This window comes from Hippopotamus amphibius, chromosome 16, assembly GCF_030028045.1.
Source record: "Hippopotamus amphibius kiboko isolate mHipAmp2 chromosome 16, mHipAmp2.hap2, whole genome shotgun sequence".
NCBI lineage: Eukaryota > Metazoa > Chordata > Mammalia > Artiodactyla > Hippopotamidae > Hippopotamus > Hippopotamus amphibius.
Window position 1 is genome coordinate 38,204,796 of NC_080201.1, and position 12,238 is coordinate 38,217,033.

The 12,238-nt window shown below is 37.9% G+C and overlaps 1 protein-coding gene across 1 annotated transcript in view; it reads left to right on the top strand.

The window, feature by feature from the left end:
- SHCBP1 (SHC binding and spindle associated 1) overlaps positions 1-2,229 on the top strand; it is a 38,269-nt gene extending 36,040 nt beyond the window's left edge. Inside the window, exon 13 of the mRNA XM_057711807.1 lies at positions 1,095-2,229. Within this exon, the coding sequence (XP_057567790.1) occupies positions 1,095-1,420 (326 nt within the window). The 3' untranslated portion in view covers positions 1,421-2,229. The remainder of the gene's footprint in view (positions 1-1,094) is intronic.
- Positions 2,230-12,238: the final 10,009 nt, after the last annotated feature.

Here is a 12,238-nt window from a genome sequence, read left to right on the forward strand (position 1 = left end):
AACTTAGTGGGAAATTCATGAATTTCAAGCCATGACCCAGATCACTATGAAATCTCAGTCACAGAGAAAGATTGTACATTGTCATGGGTGAGGAAAGTTTAAAGGATGATGAGTAGTCCTTGTCATCCTTCAGGATCCACTCCAGCTGTCTGTTAGTTCTTTTTCTCCCCACAGTTCTATAGGTCAGAAGTTAAGAAGAGCTTGGCTGGGTGATCTGCTTAGGGTCTCACAGGGTGAAAGTGAGGTTATCAGCTGGGCAGGGCTCTTACCCGAGAGCTCTGGGGGGAGAATCTGCTTCCAGATTCCTTTATATTTACAGAATCAATTTCCTTGAGGCTGTAGGACAGAGGTCTCCATTTTTCTTGCTAGCTGTTGGCTGGGGATTGCTCTCAGCTCTTAGGGACCATTCTTGGGTCCTTGCCCCATGACTCCCTCCATTTCAGCAACAGAGGACCTCCCTCAAAGCAAATCTCTCATGCTTCAAATCTTTCTCATGCTTTGAATCTCTTTATGCTTTTCTCTTCTTCATCCAGCCAGGGCAAATCTTGCTATTAAAAAGTTCATATGATTAGGTTAGGCACACCTGAGTTATGCTTTTTCTAAGGTCAACTGATTAATAACCTTAATTACATCTGCAAGGTCTCTTTTGCCATTTAACAGTCATGAAAGTAACACCAAGGGGCAGATGGCTCTGCATCACCAGGCCATCTAGAATTCTGCCATCACAGGCAGTCACTTATAAAGCTGCTAGATTGGGAGTTCGTTTAGGGAAAATAGCACTGTTTTATTTAATCTTTGCATCTAGCCTCTAATACAGAGCTTAGTAAATATCCAGGAGAGGTCTGTTGAGTGAATGAGATCTAGGATAAAAAGAGAAAATTCAAAATTGGTAATCCTGTTTGAGGGTCAGGAGAACCTGAAGATTAAGACAACTGCTTGTTGAGACACTTACGGCAGAGAGTTTGTTAAGTCCAGTCAGATGACAGCAGGAATCCTTGACAGAAAAAACTTGAAAGCTCTGATAGACTATAGAAATATATGTTTTAATTGTTTATATATTTAACTCTAATGTTATAATTTGTTTGCTTCTTCAGAAAATAAAGCACTTAAAGTTCAGACAAGTGGAGAGGCAGATGTAGCTGAAAGAGTGGATCTAGAAGAGCTGATTCAATGTGCAACTGGTAAAATGGAGCTTTATGCAAGAGCTGACCTTTCTGAGCAAGTTGAAGGCAATTGTGAAATTGTAAATGAACTGGTTGCTGCCTCCACACAAAAAGGCCAGATGAAGAAGAAAAGGTTGAGTGAATTGGGGATCACGCAAGCTGATGACAACTTAATGTCACAGGAGATGTTTGTTTCAATTGTGGGAAACCAGTTCAAGTGGAATGGAAAAGGGAGTTTTGGTACATTTCTCTTCTGACCACTGTGATGTAAATAGATAGCAAAATATTGGATTTTGCACATGCTGCCCCCAGGAATCACTGCTGCTATAATGCTTTGCTTCATGTCTATGTTTTGTATCTGATATATTCGATTGGGTTTGAATGAAATGTAGATTTATTTCTATCTGCAGGTGTTGCACATAAAACACTCTTTTTATAAGGAAGGTCATAAAAACATAAAATAGAAAATATTTGGAGATTTCTTACCTAGAAAGTCTTGCTTTCTCAAGTAGGTAGTTCTCATATTGTCTATTAATAACTTTCTAGTATAAATACTCTTTAGCACTTCAAAGAGGAGGAAGAAAGGCAGGGAATGCAAGATGAGTGCATAAAAACGTGATAGGTGTCAGTGTGCAGTGTCTTTTTAATTCCAATTATAGTGAGTCTGATATATCCATGCTTTATTTGCATAATACTTGTCTTAAAAGCTTTTATGACTGGGAGGTTATCTGCCTTATCAGACTTATTATTGAGAATCTGAGTGGAAATGCCTTTTTATGTTGAACTATGTAATCATCGAAACAGTAATAGCGTAGCAGGTTTGAAACAGAAATGAAACGTGTTATTCAGAGCCAATGCATACATAGAGCATTTTCACTATTGCTGAATATGAATGATTAAAAAGAAGGTGCTTTTTTTCACCATAACAGTATTCTGATCAGATTTCTTAACATAGTCAAAATGATTACCTATATAGCCTATATCAGCTCTGTGTTCTTGATATCATATTGTAAAATACAGCTTTTAAAAGTATTTATATTTCAAAAAAGTATATGTGACATTAATATTCCTACTGATTAAAATTATAATGATGAAATAATAAATTGAATCTTGTATTTTTCCAAATGCATTATGGACCATGGTGCCTGTGTAGCATGTGTGATCCTTTGAAATACATAAAATATTTTGATATCTTTTTAGTATTTCAGAAAGAGTATTAAAATTTTTCCTCAGTGCAGTTGTTTCTTAAATTTGAATAAATTATAATTTTATATAATTTTATTTTTCAGATGCTACTAAATGTGGAAGGATTTATGTTAGATTCTTTGACCATTGAAAGACATTTTCTTTTACTCTTTAAATCCTGTTGCAAAAGTAATGCTAATTAATTCTGTATCAACCTGAGCCAAATACTTATTTAAAAACCATTTATTCAACTTAAAAAAATCAAATTGGTTTTCTAATTAAATTTCCATTTTATCATAGAGTTTAGACTTTGTATATTCTCTTGTAACTTGCTAGAGTGTCAAGAAAACGATAAGTAACTAGGTAAGTAAAGTTAATACCTTCTTTGTTCCTTATTATAGGATGATGGTTTTTCAGGTATCATTTCTATCTTAGTTTAAATCTAATCTTATATTAATTTTTACTCAAATTACATTGTTACTGAATAGACCTAGTGTATTCCTTTTTTTTTCTTAATTAATTAATTGGCTGCATTTGGTCTTCATTGCTGCACGCAGGCTTTCTCTAGTTGAGAGGGGGCTACTCTTCATTGCAGTATGCGGGCTTCTCATTGCAGTGGCTTCTCTTGTTGCAGAGCACAGGCTCTAGGTGCGTGGGCTTCAGTAGTTGTGGCATGTAGGCTCAATAGTTGTGGCTCATGGGCTCTAGAGCGCAGGCTTAGTAGTTGTGGCACACGGGCTTATTTGCTCCACGGCATATGGGATCTTCCCAGACCAGGGATTGAACCTTTGTCCCCTGCATTGGCAGGCGGATTCTTAACTGCTGCACCACCAGGGAAGTTCCAGGCCTAGTGTGTTCTTATTTAAGTTACATAGAGTACATTTTGCTTACTGGGGAGAGTTGAACATCTCAGGTGACTTTGTCCAGGGAGTACAGAGAGCCCTGCAGGGATGTGGATTTGATAGTCAAGGTGAAAACACTGACATGGAAAAAGTTTTTACTTAAGTTTTAAGTATTAAGGTATATGCAAATCTGCTCTTCTGGGTTTTGTGACTTGTTGACCTAGGGCTTGTCTATTACAAGATTATAAAAACATTTTGTATTATCTTCTAGTACAAGTAGGCTTGTTTAAATTTACATTTCTGATCCATCTATAATTTGGTTTTATGTGTGTTATGATGTAGAACTCTTTTTCTCTAGATGGTTAATGGGTTCTCTTGATATCATCTATTGAATAGTTCATTTTTCCACCACTTAATTGGAATCTTGCTAAGTTCCTGTGTTTGCATACAGTTGACACTCCAGCTTAAAAACTCCTGCCTGCTAATCTCCAGCTAAATGTATATTCTGTTATAAGGATCCAGCTCACTAGCACGCAATCAAATTTGGCTAGAAGAAATGTTTTCTAGCCATCCTGCATTGTAGCAAGTTTTTTCCTCCTAGTGACTTGAGGAAAATGTAGTCTCACTTCCACTCCATTCTTATTTATAGAAACCTTCTTGGCTATTGAGCTGCTTTTTTTTTTTTTTAAATTAGCATTTATCAGCTTTTTCAATATAATAAAAATCATCAATTTTAGGTCTACAACTCTGAATCGTGTGTGTGTGTGTGTGTGTAGCAGACTTTTTTTTTTAATTGGAGTATAATTGCTTTACAATGCTGTGTTTCTGCTGTACAATGAAGTGAATCAGCTATATGTATACATATATCCCCTGCCTCTTGGACCTCCCTCCCATCCAACCCCCCCACTCCACCCATCCCAGTCATCACAGAACACTAGCTCTCTATTTTGCACATGGTAGTGGTGTATATATGTCAATCCTAATCTCCCAATTCATTTCACTTCCCCCCTCCCACTCTCCCCCTCCCAGCTTGTCCATATGTCTGTTCTCTACTTCTGCATCTCTGTTCCTGCCCTGGAAGTAGGTTTATCTGTACCATTTTTCTAGATTCCACATATATGTGTTACTATACGGTATTTGTTTTTCTCTTTCTGACTTACTTCATTCTGTATGACAGATTCTAGGTCCATCTACATCTCTGCAGATGACCCAATTTCACTCCTTTTTATGGCTGAGTAATATTCCATTGTATATATGTACCACATTTTCTTTATCCATTGGTTTGTCATTGGACATTTAGGTTGTTTCCATATCCTAGCTATTGTAAGTAGTGCTGCAATGAACATTGGGGTACATATGTCCTTTTGAATTATGGATTTCTCAGGGTATGTGCCCAGTAGTGGGATTGCTGGGTCATATAGTAGTTCTACTTTTATTTTTTTAAGGAACCTCCATACTGTTCTCCAAAGTGGCTGTATCAATTTACATTCCCACCAACAGTGAAATACAGTTCCCTTTTCTCTGATGATGGCCATTCTGACTGGTGTGAGTTTATACCTCATTGTAGCTTTGATTTGCATTTCTTTAATAATTCGTGATGTTGAGCATCTTTTCATGTGCCTCTTGGCCATCTGTATGTCTTCTTTGGAGAGATGTCTATTTAGGTATTCCATTTTTTGATTGGGTTGTTTGTTTTTTTGATATTGAGCTCCATAAGATGTTTGTATATTTTGGGGATTAATCCTTTGTCAGTTATTTTGATTGCAAATATTTTCTCCCATTCTAAGGGCTGTCTTTTTGTCTTATTAATGGCTTCCTTTGGTGTACGAAAGCTTTTGTTTTGTTAGGTCCCATTTGTTTATTTTTGTTTGTATTTTTTTTTTAATTTTAAGATTTTTTAAATTTTATTTTTTATTTTTTTATATTTGTTTATTTATTTATTTATTTGGCTGTGCTGGGCCTTTTTTTGCTGTGCGCGGGCTTTCTTTAGTTGCGGTGAGTGGGGGCTGCTCTTCGTTGTGGCACGTGGGCTCCTCATTGCCCTGGCGTCTCTTGTCGCGAAGCACGGGCTCTAGGCGCATGGGCTTCAGTAGTTGCAGCACATGGGCTCAATAGTTGTGGCTCATGGGCTCTAAAGCGGAGGCTTAATAGTTGTGGTGCACGGGCTTAGTTGCTCCATGGCATGTGGGATCTTCCTGGAGCAGGGATCGAACCCATGTCCCCTGCATTGGCAGGTGGATTCTTAACCACTGCGCCACCTAGGAAGCCCTGTATTTTTTTTTAAAGAACTTTTATTGAGATACAGTTAACAGACAATAAACAGCATGTACTCAGAGTGTACAATTTGGTATCCCAATCTCCCAATTCGTTCCCCCCCTCAACCCTTCCTGCTTTCCCCACTTGGTGTCCATATGTTTGTTCTCTACATCTGTGTCTCTGTTTCTGCCTTGCATTTCCTCTTTCTTAGTTGTTACCATTTGCCTTATGTATTGAGGTGCTTCTATGTTGGGTGCATATATATTTATAATTGTTATCTCCTCTTCTTGGATTGATCCCTTCATCTTTATGTAATGTCCTTTCTTGTCTCTTGTAACATTTTTTATTTTAAAGTCTATTTTATCTGATATGAGTATTGCTTACTCCAGCTTTCTTTTGATTTCCATTTGCATGGAATATCTTTTTCCATCCCCTCACTTTCAGTCTGTATGTGTGCCTAGGTATGAAGTGGGTCTCTTGTAGACAGCATATATATGGATCTTGTTTTTGTATCCATTCAGCCAGTCTGTGTCTTTTGGTTGGGGCATTTAGTCCATTTTACATTCAAGGTGATTATCGATATGTATGTTCCTATTACCATTTTCTTAATTGTTTTGTTTTTGTAGGTCCTTCTCTTCTCTTATGTTTCCCACTTAGAGAAGTTCCTTTAGCATTTGTTGTAGGACTGGTTTGGTGGTGCTGAATTCTCTTAGCTGTTGCTTGTCTGTAAAGCTTTTGATTTCTCTGTCGAATATGAATGAGATCCTTGCTGGGTAGAGTATTCTTGGTTGTAGGTTCTTCCCTTTCATCACTTGAAATATATCATGCCACTCCCTTCTGGCTTGCAGAGTTTCTGCTGAGAAATCAGCTGTTACCCTTATGGGAGTTCCCATGTATGTTATTTGTCATTTTTCCCTTGTTGCTTTTAATAACTTTTCTCTGTCTTTAATTTTTGTCAGTTTGACTACTATATGTCTTGGCATGTTTCTCCTTGGGTTTATCCTGCCTGGGACTCTGTGCTTCCTGCACTTGGGTAGCTATTTCCTTTCCCATGTTAGGGAAGTTTTCAAGTGTAATCTCTTCCAATATTTTCTCAGGTCCTTTCTCTCTCTCTTCTCCTTCGGGGACCCCTATAATGTGAATGTTGGTGCGTTTAACATTGTCCCAGAGGTATCTTAGGCTGTCTTCAGTGCTTTTCATTCTTTTTTCTTTATTGTTTTCTGCATCAGTGATTATCACCATTCTGTCTTCCAGGTCACTTATTTGCGCCTCTGCCTAAGTTAATCTGCTATTGGTTCCTTCTAGTGTATTTTTCACTTTAGTTATTGTGTTGCATATCTCTGTTTGTTTGTTCTTTAATTCTTCTAGATCTTTGGTAAACTTTTTGATCTTTGCATCCAATCTTTTTTCAAAGTCCTGCATCATCTTCACCATCATTATTCTGAATTCTTTTTCTGGAAGGGTGCCTATCTCCTCTTCATTTAGTTGTTTTTCTAGGGTTTTATCCTGTCCCTTCATCTGGTACAAAGTCCTCTGCTTTTTCATTTTCTCTTTCTGTGGCTGTGGTTTTCAGTTCCACAGATGAAATACTGCTGATACTGCTTGATACTGCTGTCTGCCCTCTCGTGGAGGAAGTTATCTAGGAGGCTCTTGGTTGCTTCCTGATGGGAGAGACTGATGGTGGGTAGGGCTGGGTGGGTGGAGCTCAGTAAGACTTTAATCTGATTTGGTGGGTGGAGCTCAGTAAAACTTTAATCTGCTTGTCTGCCAATGGATGGGGATGTGTTCCCACCTTGTTGGTTGTTTGGCCTGAGGTTACCTAGCACTGGAGCTTGCAAGCTCTTTGGTAGGGCTAATTCCAGACTCTGGGAGGGCTCATGCCAATGAGCACTTCCCAGAATCCCTGCCGCCAGTGCCCCTGTCTCCTTGGTGAGCCACAGCTGCCCCCCACCTCTGCAGGCAACCCTCCAACACCAGCAGGTAGGTCTGGTTCTGTCTCCTATGGAGTCACTGCTCCTTCCCCCTGTGTCTTGGTGAGCACACTTTTTTGTGTGCCCTCCAAGAGTGGAGTCTCTGTTTCCCCCAGTCCTGTAGTGGTCCTGCAGTCAAATCCCGCTGGCTTTCAAAGTCTGATTCTCTGGGGATCCTTCCTCCCGTTGCTAGACTTCCAGGTTGGGAAGGCTGACGTGGGGCTCAGAACCCTCACTTTAGTGGGTGCACTTCTGTAGTATAACTGTTCTCCAGTCTGTGAGTCACCCACCCAGCATTTATGGGATTTGATTTTAACACAATTGCGCCCCTCCTACCATCCCATTGCGGCTTGTCCCTTGTCTCTGGATGTGGGGTGTCTTTTTTGGTGAGTACCAGTGTCCCTCTGTCAATGATTGTTCAGCAGTCAGTTGTAACTCCAGTGCTCCTGCAAGAGGGAGTGAGCACATGTCCTCCTATTCTGCCATCTTGATCCTATCTCGATTTTGTTTGTATTTTCATTACTCTAGGAGGTGGGTCAAAAAAAATCTTGCTGTGGTTTATGTCAAGGAATGTTTTTCCTATGTTTTCCTCTAAGAGATTTATACTGTCCAGTCTTACATTTAGGTCTTTAGTCCATTTTGAGTTTATATTGTGTATGGTGTTAGGGAGTGTTCTAATTTCCTTCTTTTACATGTAGCTATCCGGTTTCCTAAGCACCAGTTATTGAAGAGACTGTCTTTTCTCTGTTGTATATTGTTGCCTCCTTTGTCATAGATTAGGTGATCATGGGTGCGTGGGTTTAATCTCTGGGCTTTCTATCCTGTAAAATTGATCTGTATTTCTGTTTTTGTGCCAGTACCATAATGTCTTGATTACTGTAGCTTTGTAGTATATTTTAAAGTCATGGTTCTTTGAAAGATGCCATTGGTAATTTGATAGGGATTGCATTGAGTTTGTAGATCACCTTGGGTAGTATAGTCATCTTGACAATATTGGTTCTTCCAGTTCAAGAACATGGTATGTCTTTCCAACTGTTTGTATCGTCTTTGATTTCTTTCATCAGTGCTTCATAGTTTTTGGAGTACAGTTTTTTTGTCTCCTTAGGTAGGTTTATTCCTAGGTATTGTATTCTTTTTGTTGCAATGGTGAATAGGATTGTTTCCTTAATTTCTTTTTCTGATTTTTCATTGTTAGTGTATAGAAATGCAGGAATGCAAGAGATTTCTGCATGTTAATTTCGTATCCTACAAGTTTACTAAATTCATTGATTAGCTCAAATAGTTTTCTGGTGGCATCTTTAGGATTTTCTATGTATAGTATCTTGTCATCTGCAAACAGTGACAGTTTTACTTCTTTTCCAATTTGGATTCCTTTTATTTCTTTTTTTTCTCTGATTGCTGTGGCTAGGACTTCCAAAACTATGTTGAATAGTAGTGGAGAAAGTGGACATCCTTGTCTTGTTCCTGCTCTTAGAGGGAATGCATTCAGTTTTTCCCCATTGAGAATGATGTTTGATGTGGGTTTGTTGTATATGGCCTTTATTACGTTGAGGTAGGTTCCGTCTGTGCCCACTTTCTGGAGAGTTGTTATCAGAAATGGTTGTTGAATTTTGTCAAAAGCTTTTTCTGCATCTATTGAGATGATCATATGGTTTTTATTCTTCAGTTTGTTAATATGGTGTATCACATTGATTGATTTGCATATATTAAAGAATCCTTGCATTCCAGGGATAAACCCCACTTGATCACCATGTATGATCCTTTTAATGTCTTGTTGGATTCTGTTTGCTAGTATTTTACTGTGGATTTTTGCATCTATGTTCATCAGTGATATTGGTCTGTAATTTTTTTTTTTTTGTAGTATCTTTGTCTGGTTTTGGTATCAGGATGATGGTGGCCTCATAAAATGTGTTTGGGAGTATTTCTTCCTCTGCAGTTTTTTGGAAGAGTTTGAGAAGGATGGGTGTTAGCTCTTCTCTAAATATTTGATAGAATTCATCTTTGAAGCCATCTCGTCCTGGACTTTTGTTTGTTGGAAGATTTTTAATCACAATTTCAATTACATTGCTTGTGATTGGTCTGTTCATATTTTCTTTTCCTTCCTGATTCAGTCTTGGAAGGTTATACCTTTCTAAGAATTTGTCCATTTCATTCACGTTGTCCACTTTATTTGCATATAATTACTTGTAGTAGTCTCTTATGGTGCTTTTTATTTCTGTGCTGTCCACTGTAAATTGTGTTTCATTTCTAATTTTCTTGATTTGAGTCCTCACCCTCTTTTTGTTTTTCTTTTTTTAAATTTATTTATTTATTTATTTATTTATTTATTTATTTATTTATTGGCTGTGTTGTGTCTTTGTTGCTGTGCATGGGCTTTCTCTAGCTGCAGCCAGAGGGGTTACTCTTCGTTGTGGTGCCCGGGCTTCTCATTGCCATGGCTTCTCTTGTTGCAGAGCATGGGCTCTAGGTACCTGGGCGTCAGTAATTGCAGCACATGGGCTCTATTGTTGTGGCTCTTGGGCTCTAAAGTGCAGACTCAATAGTTGTGGCACACAGGCTTAGTTGCTCCACGGCATGTGGGATCTTCCTGGAGCAGGGATTGAACCCATGTCCCTTGCATTGGGAGGCAGATTCTTAACCACTGTGCCACCTAGGAAGCCCCTCCCTCTTTATTGATGAGTCTTGCTAAAGGTTTATCAATTTTGCTTATCTTCTCAAAGAACCAGCTTTTTGTTTTATTGATTTTTGCTATTGTTTTCTTTGTTTGTATTTAATTTATTTCTGCTCTGATCATTATGATTTCTCTCCTTCTACTAGCTCTGGGTTTTGTTTGCTCTTCTTGCTCTAGTTTCTTTCGGTGTAAGGTTAGATTGTTTATTTGGGATTTTTCTTTTTTCTTTAAGTAGGATTGTATTGCTATAAACTTCCCTCTTAGAACTACTTTTGCTGCATCCCCTAGGTTTTGGATTGTTGTGTTTTCATTGTCATTTGTCTCTGGGTAGTTTTTGTTTTCCTCTTTGATTTCTTCAGTGATTTCTTGATTATTTAGTAGCATATTGTTTAGCCTCCATGTGTTTGTGTTTTTTACAGTTTTTTTTTTTTTTCCTGTAATTGATTTCTAGTGCCATAGCATTGTGGCTGCAAAAGTGCTTGATATGATTTCAATTTCCTTAAATTTACCAAAGCTTGATTTGTGACCCAGAATGTGATTTATCCTGGAGAATGTTCCATGTGCACTTGAGAAGAGAGTGTGTTCTGTAGTTTTTGGAAGGAATGTCCTGTAAATATCAGTGAAGTCAAGATGGTCTAATGTCTCATTTAGAACTTGTGTTTATTTATTTATTTTCTGTTTGGATGATCTGTCCATTGGTGAAAGTGGTGTGTTAAAGTCTCCTACTATTATTGTGTTACTATCGATTTCCCCTTTAATGGCTGTTAGCATTTGCCTTATGTATTAAGGTGCTCCTATGTTGGGTGCATAGATATTTCCAATTGTTATATCTTCTTGGATTGATCCTTTGATCATTATGTAGTGTACTTCCTTGTCTCTTGTAATAGTCTTTACTTCGCATGGAATATCTTTTTCTTTCCCCTTACTTTCAGTCTGTATGTGTCCCTAGGTCTGAAGTGGGTTTCTTGTAGACAGCATATATATGGGTCTTGTTTTTGTATCCATTCAGCCACTCTGTGTCCTTTGGTTGGAGCATTTAATCATTAACATTTAATGTAATTATTGACATGTATGTTCCTAATACCATGTTCTTATTGTTTTGGCTATGTTTTTGTGTGTCTTTTTCTTGTCTTGTGTTACTGCCTAGAGGAGTTCCTTTAGCAGTTGTTGTAAGGCTGATTTAGTGGTGCTGAATTCTCTTAACTTTTGCTTGTCTGTAAAGCTTTTGATTTTTCCGTCAAATCTCAATGAGATTCTTGCTCAGTAGAGTATTCTTGGCTGTAGGTTTTTCTCTTTCAAGACTTTAATTATCCCCTGTCACTCCCTTCTGGCCTGCAGAGTTTCTGCAGAAAGAGCAGCTGTTATCCTTATGGGTTTTCCCTTATATGTTATTTGTTGTTTTTCTCTTGCTGCTTTTAATATTTTTTCTTTGTGTTTAATTTTTGTTGATTTGATTAATATGTGCCTTGGTGTGTTTCTCCTTGGGTTTATTCTGTATGGGACTCTCTGCAGTTCTTGGACTTGGCTTACTATTTCCTCTCCCATGTGGGGAAAGTTTTCCACCATAATCTCCTCAAATATTTTCTCAGACCCTTTCTTTTTTTCTTCTTCTCCTGGGACGCCTACGATTCGAGTGTTGGTATGCTTAATATTATCCCTGAGGTCTCTGAGACAGTCTTCCATTCTTTTTATTCTTTTTTCTTTTTCCTGCTCTGTGAAAGTTTTTTTCCCCCATTCTATCTTCCAACTCACTTATTCATTCTTCTGCCTCAGTTATTCTGCTGTTTATACCATCTAGAGTATTTTTTATTTCATTTATCATGTTGTACATTATTGTTTGTTTGCTCTTTAGTTCTTTTAGGTCTTTAACTGTTTCTTGTATTTTCTCTATTTTGTTATCGAGATTTTGTATCATTTTTACTATCATTACTCTGAATTCTTTTTCAGGCAATTTTCCAATTTCTTCTTCATTTATTTGGTTTTGTGGATTTTTATCTTGCTCCTTTGCCTGCAAGGTTTTTCTTTGTTTTCTTATTTTGTCTAATTTATCGTGTTTGCTCTCTCCTTTCCCTATTCTGCTTAGTAGAAATTTCTCTTTGTTCTGTTTGGCTTGCGGTGTCAAGCACTGGAGCTTGCTGGCCTTTGATTGGG